The 17,398-nt window shown below is 35.8% G+C and overlaps 1 protein-coding gene across 1 annotated transcript in view; it reads right to left on the bottom strand.

Annotated features, from left to right (window-relative positions):
* Window positions 1-17,398, bottom strand: part of LOC306874752 (low-density lipoprotein receptor-related protein 1B-like) — a gene marked incomplete at its 5' end in the record, with an annotated part of 280,259 nt that overhangs the window by 23,911 nt on the left and 238,950 nt on the right. Inside the window, 8 exons of the mRNA XM_079424987.1 lie at window positions 3,095-3,259; window positions 3,958-4,083; window positions 9,073-9,246; window positions 14,114-14,230; window positions 14,981-15,087; window positions 15,160-15,383; window positions 15,558-15,799; window positions 16,525-16,644. Of these exons, the coding sequence (XP_079281113.1) occupies window positions 3,095-3,259; window positions 3,958-4,083; window positions 9,073-9,246; window positions 14,114-14,230; window positions 14,981-15,087; window positions 15,160-15,383; window positions 15,558-15,799; window positions 16,525-16,644 (1,275 nt within the window). The remainder of the gene's footprint in view (window positions 1-3,094; window positions 3,260-3,957; window positions 4,084-9,072; window positions 9,247-14,113; window positions 14,231-14,980; window positions 15,088-15,159; window positions 15,384-15,557; window positions 15,800-16,524; window positions 16,645-17,398) is intronic.

Below are 17,398 nucleotides of genomic sequence, written 5' to 3'. Positions count from 1 at the left end.
TGACAAACATAGTAGAAACAGGACAGAAAATGATATATAAAGCTAACCAGAAATATTTACAAAAAGCAATAATTCCAATAAAAACCCTAACCCTATAACAACTGCTAAAACCTAAAAATATAAAAATAAAAACTAATTCAAAATAACACTGCCTGTGAGGGAATAAAATGCACAGGCACAGGCACTGACATCAATCACAGTGATCTATGCTAGTCTTTGCTTTCTTTGTCACAGTAACTAAAATAATCACATTCTGTTGGCTGAGTCACGGTGTTCTAGCGGGGATTTGCGTGACAGTACATCTGTTGAGCATTGATTTTGCACATTCAACACACACTCAAAGCCAAGGGATCTTCATCCTACTCTTGGTGGTCCATCTGCCAGCTGGTGCGAATGACAGTTTTAACGCAAAGACGCCAACAGAAACAAATCCTGACTGTTTCTCAGACGTTAACACACTCCAAATGATTTCCGTCCAGACTTTGGTTCCTGCCAAAATATCCTTCAGAATAAAAAGGCTAAACATTGAGTGATTTGCACAACACCTTCCTGAAGCTTTCGCACTGATATATTTTTCGTAGAGGTTACGATAACAAATGGGCAAAGGAACGTCTGGTGTCTTCTCATGTGCTTGAACAGCCAATAATAACAAACAGACAATGAGTGAACATGACTCTGCACTTTTGGGAAACAGGCTGTCGGCAGTTGGCGCACATGCGTCAGGGGAATTTCAATAACGTTTGTTAGCTGGAACAATTACCAACTATTTAATTACCTGTCCATGTGTTAAAAACATTTCTTTCAGTCTTTCAGTCAGGTATATTAAAGGGACAGGGAGAATTCTGTCATTAATTACTCACCCTCATGTCATTCCAAACCCGTAAGGCCTTCGTTCATCTTCGGAACACAAATTAAGATATTTTTGATGAAATCCGAGAGCTTTCTGAGCCTGCATGGACAGTAACACAACTGACACGTTCAAGGCCCAGAAAGGTCATAAGGACATTATTAAAATAGTCCATGTGACATCAGGTGCACATTCGACATGATGGGGAGTAATTAATGACAGAATTTTCATTTTTGAGTGAACTATACCTTTAAGGAATGGAAATCCTGTCATTATTTACCCACAGTCATCATATTCCAGACCAATTTCTTTCTTTTTTTCCCCCGTAAAACAAAAAAGGAGACATTTAGCTGCATGTTCATGCTGCTCTTTTTCCGTATGAAAATTATATATATTTTATTTATGCATTTCTATATATGTTAATATTTATAATAATTTAAAATAACAGTATTTTAGATATATTAAGAACATTATTTAGTCTATTAGAAACAGGACAAAAAATATTATTTATTATTTATAATTTGAATTACTGTTATTTAATAAAACAATATTTATTTACAGTAAGAACTATACCAATTTAATTATAAAATATATATTATGTATTTAATATTTTTTCACCATAATAAAATACTTTTAAATGAAAGTTTTCATTTCTAAAAAATCAGTTGCTGACATTACTCATACACTATAATAGTGCAGGCTTCAGAAGACTTGTAATATAGTGCACAAGTCAAATGAGCCACTTCAACTTTTCAAGCCAACAACTCTTGATCACTATTTACGTTCATTACATGGAAAAGAGCAGCATGAGCATTCTACTAAAGTTCTCTTTTTGTGCTTCACAAAGAAAAGAATGTCATGCGCTTTTGGAATGACATCAGAGTGAGTAAATGCTGACAGAACTGTAATTTTTGTGGTTTATTTCTTAAGAAAAAGCGATTACTGAGTCTAACATCTATAAGAAAAATGCCCACCTTCAGCAAATCTGGGTTAATTTGGTGCTTGTTATATGAAACCTCACAATATGCTTGCTTGTTTCTCAGTTCACACTATTCAGAGAACTCAGGATGACCTGAAACAACCCAAGGCAGCACAGGTGCTATATATTTCCGCTGCATTTCTTCACTGAATAGACAGAAAGCAAAAAGACTGAGAAATCCCTCCTGAATCAGATGTCTGCCTGTGGCCTACTTTGAATTCTGAGAGCAGACGAGGTGCGTCAAGAAAACCATGTTTGTACCTGATCGTTTTGTGAACGTCTCTGCACAATACAAGATTCTGATCATAAAATATGAATTGTTACATTTTAAAACAAAACAAGAGATAAAATAAAACCTGAAACAATTCAATATTTATGTGTAGAATAGTATTTTTTTACATAAATCATATGTAATATGTTTTTACATAAGTATTTTTTTTGTGTGTTTGTGTGTGTGTGTGTGCATGTTTATGTGGTTTATGATGACACAAATTTGTATAACGACATGGGTATGACAGAGGTATTACAATATGAAGGTGGTTTATGAGGACACTGCCTATGTCCCCGTAATTCAAAAGGCTTAAAAAACATACTAAATGGGGAAGTCGTGGCCTAATGGTTAGAGAGTCGGACTTGTAATCCAAAGGTTGCGGGTTCGAGTCTCGGGCCGGCAGGGATTGTAGGTGGGGGGAGTGAATGTCCAGCGCTCTCTCCACCCTCAATACCACGACTGAGGTGCCCTTGAGCAAGGCACCGAACCCCCAACTGCTCCCCGGGCGCCGCAGCATAAATGGCTGTCCACTGCTCCGGGTGTGTGTTCACGGTGTGTGTGTGTTCACTGCTGTGTGTGTGCACGTTGGATGGGTTAAATGCAGAGCACGAATTCCGAGTATGGGTCACCATACTTGGCATTATGTCACTTCACTAAATGGTGTTTTTTTTTTGAAAATCTAAAAACGCACAAAGTCTCCTGTGAGGGCTAAGTTTAGGTGTAGGGTTGGTGTAGGGCAATAGCACACACAGTTTGTTCAGTATAAAAACCATTACGCCTATGGAGAGTCCCCATAAACCACAAAAACCAACGTGTGTGTGTGTGTCAATTACGCAACAAATAAGAATTTTGACAAGAATGTTTTTTTCTAAATAGCTAGTGTATTTGTTTACCATAAAATGAAGGACATGCATAAGATGAAACATGAGAAGAAAGGAGGCATAAAAATATTCAAGCTACAAACGATGTCCAGTTGCAGATGGGCAATAGCGCTCACCTAATGGAGATCCTGTGCAAGTGCCTCCGTTGAGGCAGAAGTCCTTACAATGGCTGATCTCACATCGTTCCCCGGAGTAATTCGGCCAGCAGAAGCAGCGTGATTCCCCTCGTTCATTGGTGATACAGCGACCTCCGTTCTCACATGACGGATGACAAAGATCTCCTAAAACATAAATCCTTTATTATTAAGGTTAATTATAATTAGCAAGGACATTATCACATGTATTTAGTTGCTTATAAAATCAGTATATAGGGAATATATCAAATTATATATAATTTTTATATAAATAATATTGCATATTAATATAATATTCTTATAATAAATAATGTATATTAATTTAAGAAAGACGTAAAACGTCACATTTAAATTTTTTAGTTCTGATTTCTGATGTGTTTTGATATTTGTCATATCGTAACTGATATAATATTAGCTCATCAAGATTTATGGAAAATAAAAATGCAGAAAGTTATTGCGATAGCTGGGAATTTTTTTAATGACCTTTAAAAAAAATATATATAAATATATTTATTTATTTAATAATTTGTGGGGGGGGGGCGTACTTTTATATTCAAAAAAGATACAGTTCAAAGATACAGAATGCTCGCCTTAGCAAGCACCGCTAATCAAATAAGTCATCCGCTCTGACTGAATTAATGCTAGCAACACAATTGCTGTCTTTTTTAGCACATAGGCTTCAGGTGTATTGCGTGTGTGGGCAAAGGGCCCAGAATAGTAAACACTTCAGTCAAAATCACTCTAGTGAAACATTTGAGTTTGACATGCCGGGGCCTCTTAGGGTCGCGTTGGCGCTCTGTTAGAGATGTAAGAGCATCCTGCTGAGCGTGTTTTGACAGATGTACCTGAGACGTTGGTGTCCGTGCAGGTCCTGTTCAGCAGAATTTTCCCCTCAGGACACACACATCTGGCCCCGCTGGGGTTCAGGAGGCAAAGGAAAGCGCAATTCATCTTTGCACATGGGTTGGACACTGAGAGAGAGAGGAAGAGAAGAGAAAATTAATATAAAATGGGATTTTTTTCAAATGGCTCATTAGGATAGATCATGTAGAGACAGATTGAAAAATCAGTTGAAACTGAACATGTAAATAAAAGAGAATATTTAGTTAAATTTTTTAAATAATATAAATAAACCAGTTAAAAATTGTACATTCCAGTAGCAAAATGTTAACAAAACTTCTATTTCTGCTCTTTCGAATGGTTTAAATGGACAGTTCAAAATGAAACAAAGCATAATGAAACCAGTTCAAAAAGTCAGTGAATCTCAGTGAAAGTTGTTACAAAAAAAATAAACCACTTCAAAACGCCTTTAATTGTTACAGCAAAACAAAAGAACAAAAGAAAACTAAACTAAACTAAATGTAATGAAAAAAGTTCAAAAAGTCAGTTAATCTTTAGTGTAGAAAAATATTTAGTTAAATTGTTACAACAAAACAAAACAACAACAAAAAACATAATTAAACCAGTAAAAAAAAAAAAAAAAAAACATCAATGGAACTTCAGTGTAGCAAAACATTTAGCCAAATTATGAAAATGATGCTAAATTATTTAAAATTATGCTAAAATATATAAAATAAAACAAATAATTAAATGAAAACAAATGTACCAAAATGTAAATTATAAAAGGGTCATTTGAATATAGTTTTAAAGGTACAGTAGCAAAACAGGCTGTTTAATTCTAAGGGCCAGAGAGAGTAAATTGGTCTAAATTACAGGGCAAAAAACATTACGAGTGGAGATCAGAGAAACATTATGAGCAGAACATTGCGTCTTTCATACCGCCAGCATAATGCTCGCCAGAAAGATAAAACTATCCTCGTGTATATAACAAACTATCTATCTAAAAGCTTTTAGTAGGTGGTGTAATGTGTGCATGTGAGAGATATTATTTGTTTGTCTTTTTTTTATTTTAGATTTTGCAGGTTGTTTTGAAGAACATCTTCAATAAAGCTTTACCATGTAAAAGCACATCAGGGAGAAATGATACTTCCCATTACACCAGCACAAAGACAAACAACACAGGCTAAGATTACTCCATCCCTCCTTCTATATAACGGAGAGAGAGAGATCAGCGGATGATAAGAGGAGGGAGTACAGTGAAAAATCGTAATGGAAGGAAGAGGAATGAAAACACACATAAAGAGAGTAAAGGATAAATGAGGGCAGGGTCACACTGGTTGCAAAAGAGGGAAATAAACTAAAAAGACTCCAGAATATAAATCCACAGCTGCTGTCAGAATGGATAAAACTGATAAAAAGAAAGGAATGTTTATAACAAATTAAAATTTTCTATGAGCAAATAATGTAGAATGGAGCTGCACATTTTTATTTTTTTTTAACAAAGAAAATATTTTTAAATAATTGTCTTTGGTGATAGACATACTACGATTAATATATAAATGAAATGTATAATATTATACATAACATTTCCGGTGTAAAAATGTTTCTATATAGTTATATATATATACTATATATACTAAATATTACTGATTGTACAGACGGAGATGATTGGCAAACAGTATATCAGATTGTTTTGCCTTCCAGTTATCGTTCCCATGTTTTGAAATTGGCACACGCAAACATTATTGCTGGACATCTAGGTGTCACAAAGACATTTCAGCGGATAGTTAAACATTTCTACTGGCCTGGAGTTAAATCTGCGGTCTCTAGTTTCTGCCGGTCATGTGACATCTGCCAGCGTGTGGGAAAACCAAATCAAACCATTCCTAAAGCTCCTCTTCAGCCGATTCCTGTCACTGGAGAGCCTTTTGAGAGGCTGGTGATGAATTTTTGTGTAGGGCCTCTTCCAAAGTCGAAACATGGGCACCAGTATATTTTGACAATAATGTGTACTGCAACCCATTATCCTGCTGTACCATTGCGTACATTGAAAGCACAAGTAGTGCTGAAGGAGGTCATAAAGTTTTGCACCACATTTGGCCGTTGCTCATGTTTGCTGTGAGAGAGTCTATTCAGGAGTCACTAGAGTTTAGTCCTGCTGAGCTTGTGTTTGCTCACACTGTTTGTGGCCCCTTGAAGTTGTTAAAGGAGCAGTTAATGGGTAAGAATAGTGCATCCATTTTTGTTCTAGACTATGTCAGTTCTTTCCGTGAATGGCTGCACAAAGCCTGCAAACTGGCAAAAACTCATCTTTGCAAATTTTCAGCCGGGTGAGTCTGTTCTTGTGCTACTTCCCATTCCTGGCTCCGCTCTACAGGCTAGGTTTTCGGGGTCTTATACTACTGAACAGAAACTTAGTGAGACAGTTTATATTGTGGGTACCCCCGATCGTAGACGCAAGAGGAGGGTGTGCGTCTAAACAATTCCACTATGTTGGGTAATATAGATTCACATTTGTCCTACATGTCTAAGAGGCAGCGTGAAGATATTGTATAACGTTGTTACAAAAATATCCCACACTGTTCCCTGATGTTCCAGGAAGAACAACAGTGATGTCTCATGATATTGATGTAGATAACTCTGTTCCTATCAAACAGTACCCACACAGAGTAAACCCTTCAAAATGGGAGATCATGAAAACTGAGATAGACTACCTGCTTCAAAACGGTCCCTGGAGTTCTCCATGCTTGCTGGTCCCAAAGCCCGATTCTACCTTTCATTTCTGTACCGACTACTGAAAGGTAAACAACGTTACAAAGCCTGATTCCTTTCCCTTACCCCGAATGGAAGATTGTATGCACAAGGTTGGTGCATAGAAGTTTGTCACAAAGTTAGATCTATTAAAGGGCTATTGGCAGGTCCCTTTGACTGCACATGCGTGTGAAATTTCTGCATTTGTCACCCCTGACAACTTCCTCCAATACACTTGTATGGCTTTTGGGATGCGAAATGCCCCAGCAACATTCCAAAGGCTCATGCAGAAAGTTTTGTCAGGATTGCGCAACTGTGAAGCTTACTTGGATGACATTGTGGTCCATTCAGGTGATTGGGAGGACCACATCCGTAGCTTAGAGAGTGTGTTAGCAGATTGCATGATGCTAAATTAACTCTTAAATCTAGCAAAGTGTGAGTTTGCTAAGGCTGTAGTAACTTACCTTGGGAAAAAGGTGGGTCAAGGTTGTGTAAGGCCCGTGACAGCTAAAGTGGCTGCTGTTGTTGAATTTCCTACTCCCATTACCAAGCGTCAGTTACGCAGGTTTTTAGGAATGGCAGGGTACTACCGTGGATTTTGTAAAAACTTTGCAACGGTAGTGTCTCCCCTTACTGACCTGCTTAGTTCTCTGAAGAAATTTGTCTGGAGTCCTCAGTGTGAAAGCGCATTTCTTGCTGCCAAAGACCTTCTCTGCAATGCTCCAGTTCTCTCTGCCCCTAACTTTTCTTCTCCATTTAAGTTACAAGTGGATGCAAGTGCTGTGGGAGCGGGTGCAGTCCTGTTACAGGAGGACAGTGCCGGAGTTGAACATGGAGTTGAAGAGGCTCTCGCCCTCATGTTGGCACTCAAACATTTTGAAGTTTATGTGGGTGGTAGTTGTATGCATCTGGTTGTCTATACTGACCACAACCCTCTAATTTTTCTCTCTCACATGTGCAATCTCAATCAGCGTTTGATGCTCTGTTCACTTTGTCTGCAAGAATATAACCTGAACATTCAACACAAGAAAGGTTCGGAGAACGTGGTGGCGGATGCACTCTCTAGAGCCTGTGATTCTGATGGTGACTGAGGTGTTACTGTATGTTTCTGTACACGATAAAGACAGTATTTACAATCCCTGGGTTGTAAATTTGGTGATGGAGGTGTTACGTCCCAAGACATAATTATTATTTTTGTTTTTATATTTGTGCAGAATTTGATATTGCTACTGCTACAGTTTGTATTTTTGGCAGTGTTTTGTTTTTTGCTCTCTCTCTCTCTTCCCTCTACTCCATGCAAAGCTTAATGAAGATCAGCTGGTCCTAACTGTCATCACCTGTTTTTGGTTAGAAAGGGAGTAAGGTAAGACTTTTGTTGTTTGTTTTTCACTTTGTTTTGTGAGTTTAGAAAGTACTCTCCCTAAGTTAGAGTTTTTATGTTTGTTATTTTGACCTGGTCCCCTCCCAAAGCTTTATTTGCTCCCCTTTTTGTACTTTATTTGAGCTTGTCAAATAAACCACTTTTTTGTGTAACAAAAAAAAAATCTGTGTGATTTTTGTGGAGTGCTGGGACAGGAGAGAGGAGTTCCTGGTTGGCTGTTAAGAGTTTTATTTATTTACTTATTTTTTTCTCTGTGGTTCTCTGTGGTTTTCCTTGTTACCCTTCCTGACCCTAGACCAAGGAAGGCACGTAACAATTTATCAGTACATTTATTGTTATGTAAATACTACATAGCTATTTATTTATTTTATTTTACAAAATTGCACTGCCATATTGTGCAAAATAAGACCAGAGACATTTATTCAGAATATAAGTAGGGCCAGATTTTCATTTCATTTCATGACTTCAAAACATCAGAGACTCCATATTTTCAATCGCTCTGCCGCGAATCTAACAAAACACATCATTTCATTCATCTGATTAGAGCCCATAATTGTATACTAAAAAACATTTGACAGTAATATGTGATTGTAATAAGCTCTAGCTGGCCGTAGACAAGAAGTCCAATCAGATTTCAACAATCTAAACATGAAATTAAACTCAGACGACTGCCAAGAAATCTCACACTGGAACGGTCCTCTGGAAGATGCACAACCATAATGGTTTTAAAGGAAAATTTGATCAAAAAAATTAATCTTCTGTCATATAATAACATTAATGTCCTTCCAAACATGCATTTTTTACATTTCTGCTTATTATACCGTTTTGTTTTTATGATCAACAGAAGCTTAGCTTGTGTTTTCCAAGGAAAAAACTCATAAGGTTTTGGAACAACATGAGGGTGAGTAATTGTTGAGAAAAGTCTAATTTGTGGGTGAACTACCCCTTTAAATCATCCTTTTCAATTGAGAAACGTTTTGAGACTCACCTTCCTGTTGTTTGTACCGATGGAAGACCAAGATGCTGGACGCTCTCTCCACGCCCAGATGGAGCTTCTCAGCAGGTGACTTCCCATATTTATGAACCCTGAAGATGTTGTGCTTCATGCCCACCCCGTAGATGTAATCCTCAAACAGGTCAATTCGGAAGGGTTGAGAAATTCCTGAAACAAAATCAATTTCTGTCATTCATTCATACTGAATATATTTCATGTACAACTGTGGGAGGCATCCAGATTTAATTATGCAAAACAAAACAGCAATGTTATTTGAAAATGTCACAGAGTAGAAAAACACAATCCCTTTTAAGCTTAGAATAAAGAAATTCAAGTTTCCGAGGCCTAGAACTGAGACAAAAACTAAAAAGCTCCAAAACCTAGCGAGTGGCCTATGTAGACAGCGTTTTAAAGCATCATAAACGCACTCCCTACATTCCAAAAAGCAGACGACAAAATTATATTGTGCTCTAAGATATCCCATTTTGCACTGCATTTGCATTTTTTACTTAGCAAAGAAAGCAATTTCAGAATGAACTGCGATAAATCTAATAGAAAATTGAAATCCAAGATGGCAGATGAGTAGAGAGAAATTACTATTATATTTATTTCTTTCAATTATTATAAGTTCTAATATAAAGTTAATATAATATACAAAAACATAATTTTACTTTATAATTGTTTGTGCAGCATGTTTTTACGCGTACTAGAGCAACTTTATTAGCAACATACTGACAGTACTTTGTATCACTTTGTTAGCAACATGATAACAGCAAAACAAACAATCAAAACAAAAGGAAACAAAACAAATGAAAACAAAACACCAAACCAAACAATAAACCAACCAAACAAATGCACAAAATTAAACAAAACATCAAACTGTAACAAAAAGAGAAACAAACAAAAATGAAACTAAACAAAAGCATTTCCTGAAACATCAGTTTTAAAGTAGCTATTTAACTAATTAACAAAACTAAAGGTATTAGATTAAAATTAGAGCTGTCAAAGATAACGCGTTAATAATTCATTTTAACGGCATTAATTATATTAACGCGCGATTAACGTAGCATGCATTTTCTGTTTGACCCGTGGCCTAGCTCATAGTTGGAGAAATGGAGATGCACAGTGTTGCCAACTTAGCGACTTTGCAGACCCCTTTAGCGATGGGTCGCGTTTCAATCACCATTACATATTCATTCCGTTGTCTGACAACAGAAACAGTAAAATATACCAATGAAAACAGTTTTATTGAGAATTTAGCTGCATCAAAATACAGTATGTGGGCACAGAGAGAGAGGCAAATAAATCTAATAATAAATAATAAATGTACATTTTACATGTTCAGAAGAAGTGAGCTGCCCTGTCCTGCAAAAATGTAAACAGGTTTGTGCAAGTAAATTGCTCAGTGCAAAGAAAGAGAAGTAATGGGAACCTGGTATTTATTTTTTCATTTGTCTAATAGAACAAGTTCTTTGAAAAACCTCTATGACCTTTGAAACACGTCTAGTCTTCATGCTCTATGTCGACTATGGTTTCAATAATAATAAACATACATTTGCATAAAGCATCCATATTTATCCATGCCCATGTTGATTAGAGTATTAAAAACTAATTTAAGGTACATTTAGAACAAATAAAAATGTGCGATTAAGTTGCGATTATCATAATCATGACAATCATGCGATTAATCACGATAAAATATTTTAATCGATTGACAGCCCTTATTAAAATCAAAACTTTTTTTTTATTTAAGCACCTAAAATAATCATAAAACAAATTGTTTATATTAAGATGGAATGGAATGTCATGAAGGTTGAATGCATGTATAGCTCTCTTGAACTCAACACAAGTAAAAAAAAAACTTTCACCTTAGCACCTGGTGAGTCTGGGCTGAAAAAAAAACTTGATTTAACTACTGCATTTACTTGTTTATCAAAAGTCAAAGCAGAATCAAACACAACACCCAATTTTTTTTACAGAGGGCTTGACGTATGCAGCCAGCACTTGCTGTATGCTGCCAGATACAGCTAAAGACCCGAACACAATTGCCTCAGTCTTACTCTCATTGAGATTCAAAAAATTAAGAGACATCCAAGCCTTAATATCAGACAGACAAGCAGTTAACGCACTAAAATTCTGGTTGTCATTTTGCTTAAAAGGCACATGAATTTGCATGTCATCAGCATAGCAATGAAACGACACTTTGTGCTTATTAAAAATAGAACCCAACGGGAGCATATACAAAGAAAACCTTGAGGAACTCCACAAGTCAACACTGATTTAGATGATGAGCACCCATCCACACAAACTGAGAAAGTTATATTATTCAAATAGGATTTGAACCATTTTAGGACAGAACCACCAATATCCACACTGTATTCAAGATGGGAAATAAGAATACTGTGGTCTAGTGTCAAATGCTGCACTTAAGGGTGCTTTCAGACCTGCAGATTGTTTGCTTTGTTCCGAAACAGGGATTCATTTGTTACATTGTTGCATTTTCTTCTTGGTTCGGTTTGCTTTCACACGGCAACATTGCAAAGCGTTCCAAACTGTGTTTATGCAAGTCACATGTGAGTAAAGCTGTCCTCTTATTGGTCACAGTTCACTTGTTTACGTTCCTCTGCGTCATTCGTCAAGATGAATTGACAAGTTTGCTCCGCGGGCTTATTGCGGCTTTATAACTGTCCTGGCAAACGCAAAACGAATGTAGCTGTCATTCCTCTCTAATATATCTATCTATATATTATTATATTTTCACTATATATATATATATATATATATATATATATATATATATATATATATATATATATATATATATATATATATATATATATATATATATATCTATATATATATATATATATATATATATATATCTGAATGCAAGTGAGATATATATATATATATATATATATATAATGCAGCTACAACCAGAGGGAATCGAGGCTTCGTCAGGACAACATTCTTGTAATGCGCGGAGAAGAGTAATTAATTACATATGAAGAGGTGCTCTTTGGTTTTCAACTGCAATAACAAATATTCTCACTAACAAAATCAAAGTTTCTCACAAATTCTCACTTGCATTCACAAAATAATAATTTGTTTCATTTATATAGCGCTTTTTTTCAAATCTTTTCATTTACATTATTGACACACTATTTTCCTTTTTTTATATTGTGCAGTTGCTTTGACACAATTTACATTGTAAAAAGCGCTATATAAATAAAGGTGACTTGACTTGGCTTTTCTGGGTACTCAAAGCGCTTGACTGCTAGACACAAAAGACACTGACTGCTGCATTTTATATAACATATTTCCCGTTATGAATTATGATACCGCTTGGTTCGTTGATACCGATTGGGTCAGATTGCTTTCTCACCACAAACAAACCGCTCCAGGGTTCATTTGAAAGCATGCCGAGACCACCTCTTCAAGGAGGTACGCTTGTTTGGTCCACTTTTAGTGCGCACCCGAGTGAGAAAGCACCCTAAGTCTAAAAGCAAAAGTACTACAGCGTTACCAGTATCAATTAATAGCAAGAAATCATTTAACACTCTTAACAGGGCAGACTCAGTACGGTGATGTTTCCTAAAACCTGACTGAAAAGTTTCAAACATACTATTTTAATCTAAATAGCTTAGCGATTGATTAAAAACAACTTTCTCTAAAATCTTTGAAATAAAAGGTAAATTGGAAATGGTCGTAAAATTGGATAACACCACAGTCACATCCAAATTTAGTTGTTTTAAGAGTGGTTTGATTTTTGCATGTTTGAAATATTCAGGGACAGTCCCTTCAGAGAGACTCTTATGGCCAGGATACACGGCCCAACAGCATCCAAGATCTTAATAAATAAACGTGTTGGAATAATATCAGTTGAAGCCATATTTATAGTGGAAAAAAGAATCCTGGGTCTATGGCAATTTCTTGATATAATGTCTGAAAAATATTTAGATTTAGCTGCTTTCACAGCTTTTTGATAGTTGTTCAAAGAAGTACAAAGGATTTCAAGAAACACATGTAACTTGTCCTTTTACCACTTCCGCTCTGCACACTGACATACTCGTCTCAGTGCCCACGTAGTGTTATTTAGCCACGGTTCAGTCTTATATTTTTGTTGTCTTTTCTGCAAAAGGGGATATAGAATCTAAAATGTCAGAGCAGGAAGAATTAAACCAAATAAGTTATTGTTCAGCATTTGAATTATTAAAGGAAGGATCAAGAGAATATAGCTGATAGGCCTCATTAAAATATGCAGATAAGTCTTCATTAACTGTAGGACTAAAGATACGAGACCAGAGTACAGGCTTGTGTACTTTTAAATTTGACCTGATAAAGAGCAAGTAAACATTACAGGCTTATGATCAGAGAAGCTTAACTCACAGATTTCAAGATCACATATAGAAAGACCATATACCAAATCCAGGTCAAGTGTATGGCCCAGTGAATACGCAGGACCTTTAACCATTTGGACCAAATCAAAAGAGTTAATAAGACTTGTAAAATCCTTGTCTAGGGGATTAGTATCACAACAAACATGAATATTAAAATCCCCAACAATCAAGAGTCTGTCAAACTGTGTAACAATTCCTCCTAAAATAAAAAAAAATTAGCAAATTCATTGATGAAATCCTTATTTGGTTTTGGTGGACGATATACAACAGCAATCGCCAGATATTTGTCCTTCTTCAAACAAAACATTTGTACTTCAAAACTGGAGAACGTCTCAGTTTTTAGGGTCCGACAGCCAAAGCTGCTTTTAAAGACGGATGCTAAACCGCCACCCTTTCCAGTAGTTCTTGGACAGTTTATAAAAGTACAATTTGAAGAAACAAGCTCTGAGAAAGGACTCAAATCACCCGCAGTCAACCAGGTCAATCATTTGAAGTTAAAAAAATCATGCAAAATAAATGTCTTGTTCACCAGAACAAGTTTTTTTTTTTTTAAACGAACGTTGCAGGATAAAAAAAAAAAAAAAACTGGAGGGTGATTCTGAATATCATACAATTTCCGACAAATGCAAACTCACCATCTCGACTGCTAGCAGCAACCAGCGAATCAGAGCCATCGAAACGCATGCTTCCGATCTGAGACAGCTCAGAGTCTGACCAGTAAAGTCGCTGGTTGTAATAATCAATTGCAAGTCCTGAAAAGATAAAGACAATTATATTATGAAATTTTATTACAATACAATTGTATTACATTCTATAATTATAATAATTTATTATATATAATTTAATTATACATAATTATAAATGATTATTTGAAAAATAATTACATAATACAATTAATAAAAATATAAAATGTTAATACTATAATACATTATTATTTAAAATATATAAGTATCATATAATTAATACAAATGTAAATAATAAAATGTTCATTATCGTATATACATCATTATACATAAATTACAGTGACAATATTGTTATAATACTAAAATACTATAACATTATAATAAATACTGTATTTATTTATTTATTTAATTAATTTTTCTATTAATTAAATATTACTTTTCTTGGTCCCATTAGTGAAAACCTTTGCCTTACATTTATTCATAAAAAAGCATAAATGTTTCTATTACCAGAAAACTAAAACAATATTAGGCCTTTCCATTAAGAGTAGCAAGAATTTCAACTTGGAAAATTGTACATATGAAATAGTTTCACTCAGACTTTATATTTTATAATGGATTTCACTTTCAGATGACTGAAATGACCTTCTTACCGAGACGGTATGCTGCTTCACATTTTAAGTGACGGTGAAGTTATAGATATTGATATAATATATTAAGATGCTCCCTTTTAGCATAACACTTGGCACATGCTTTTTGTGAGTCACATATTTTACACAACACAGTATTTTAAAAAGGATGACTGGCATGCAAGAATCTCACCCGTTGGTCTACGCAAGTTCCTCTCCAATAAAATGCGACGCAAGGACCCGTCCATGGCGGCCTCTTCGATGTGAGAGTGGTCACCAATCACAGTCCAGTAGACCATCCTAAAGAATGATAGATGATATTACACACATATTGCCTGATACAATAGTCAGGACTCAAAAACGGACACTTACCCGCGCACAGGGTTAACAGTAATAGCGAAAGGTTCCCCGTCAATGTCTGTGATGAGCCGGGTGCAGTTGGGACCCCCCAGCTGTCCCACGTTGATGGAGTAGCGAAGTCGGCGCCAGTGTGCCGTATAGTAGCTGAACCAGTGCATTCGGGAGTGATCCGTCCAGTACAGGTTCCCTGTCACCCAATCGGCCGAGATGTCCCGGGGCCTCCGGAAGTCTGGACACTGCAAATATAGAGCATAGAGAAGTTTCAAAACTGCCTTAGTAAGATGCTACCATGCTAGTTTCTGTGATTTCATGAGGAAAATATCAAAAATAATTTGAAAGAAGTGTTAAAAAGTTAGAGGGTTATATAACGGAATTAACGATATCGGTCTTATTGGTTGTTATTGACTTACTATGACTCCACTGTTTGATGTGATTGGGCTCCTGTCCTGGAGGTCTTTGTAAAACATGCCCCCAGGGTTAAATTGAGTGGCCCACACAAACTTGTGATGGTGAAATAGCGCGTCCATGCCGATGATGCGAGCGCTGTCTGAGATTCGGGCCAGTTGTGTGTGTCCATGAGTTTGGTTGTACGGGTACACAAAATTGCAGATTTCGGTGTCGTTGGCTACATAGAGGATCTGATCTTCTGGTCCTAAGCACAGAGATATGTGTGTGAAACAAATTAAGTAAACAAATCAAACAAAAGCAAGGCAAAAACCAAAGCAAACAAACAAACTAATAAATCAAAACACGGCAATGAACAAAACAAAACACTACACAAAAACAAACCAACAGCACTCCCCCTCCAAAAAAAAATAAAAAATAAATAAAAAACAAAGCAAAAAGTACATTTTAAAAAAGGCAAAAGAAAAGATGAAACAAACAAAAACATACAAAAAAAAAGACAAAACCAAACCAAAACAAGAAAAAAAGCAAAAAAATTCATCAAACAAAAAAGAAAAACAAAAGATGAACAATCAAAACAAAAGAGAGAAAAAAAACATACAAAATAAGAAAACCAAAACACCAGAAACAAACAAAAATAAATTAAACAACAAAAAAGCAAGAAATACATTAAGCAAAAAGCTAAAAAGCTAAAAAAAAAAACAATAATAAAAAAAATCAACCAAAAACAAACAAAATCAAAAATGATACCAAAACCAAACCAAACCCGAAAATAAATAAAACAGACCAAAAACAAAAAGATTAAAAAACAAAAAGCGATTTCTTTAATTATAAATGTTAAAACAACAACTCAAGACCTTCCAAACAAATCAAATGTTAGCTTGAAACCTGAAGTGTTTTGAATGAAAGCAACTAAACTCAGCCTAAAACTGTTTAGTTGTATAATGTATTTGTATTTGTATATTCTTTTACCCTTTGTGATGCATTCCCCATCGATCTCCTTGAAGTTTCGGTCACAAGTGCACTTGTACGAGCCCTTGGTGTTGGTGCAGTACTGCGAGCAGCTTCCGAAGCGCAGACACTCGTTCACCTCTGAGGAAAGAGAGGAACACATTCATCCATCAGCCTCTCCCACATGCTCTCCAATGACATTTTTAACAGTGCTGCAGAGATGTCTCTCTGTTTGGGATTTCAGCTGAATCTCAGCTATCTGTGTTCAGCGCCTGCTGATTTCTGGACTTCCTGTTATGCTCAGTGAGATGACCCTGAAGCGACCGCTGACATACCTCCAACAGTTTAATGCCAGCGCTGGAACTGAATACAAAGAGACTTTTGCATTGTGGGCTTTGTACAAAAGACCTTTCACCCTCTGGGATGCGCTAGGGGCAAGTATTCGCATTGTGTCTTTGCGTTTTATCACAAAATACCTAACCGAATGTAATTTATTTTAAAGAAAAACAGCACTAGTTCATTTTTCAAGCAAAATATTTCACCAAAATTATTTGGTTATAAATAATAAAACAGTAGATATGTAAGGCTTTTATAAAATGATTTATTATATCACAAATCACCTCATGCTTAAAACGCAAGTGGTCCTAGAAAAATGTACCCATTATAAATCATTTCAAATCTTAAAATGCTCTGCATACTTCAATATACTGCAGAATCCAAGTGAACATCTCTTGAGTCACAGAGCTACCCATAATTCATCTTTAAAAGAGAGCTATTAATGTTGATGTACCTTGTTCTGCTTAATCTATAACAGTAATTCTCAAAGCTCTCAAGGCATGAAAATACAACATAGTACTATTTAGAAAGGACTAAAATGTAACTACATGAACTACTA

This window comes from Barbus barbus, assembly GCF_936440315.1.
Source record: "Barbus barbus genome assembly, chromosome: 9".
NCBI lineage: Eukaryota > Metazoa > Chordata > Actinopteri > Cypriniformes > Cyprinidae > Barbus > Barbus barbus.
Note: the sequence above shows the minus strand (reverse complement) of the source record. Positions and strands in the feature narration are given on the sequence as shown.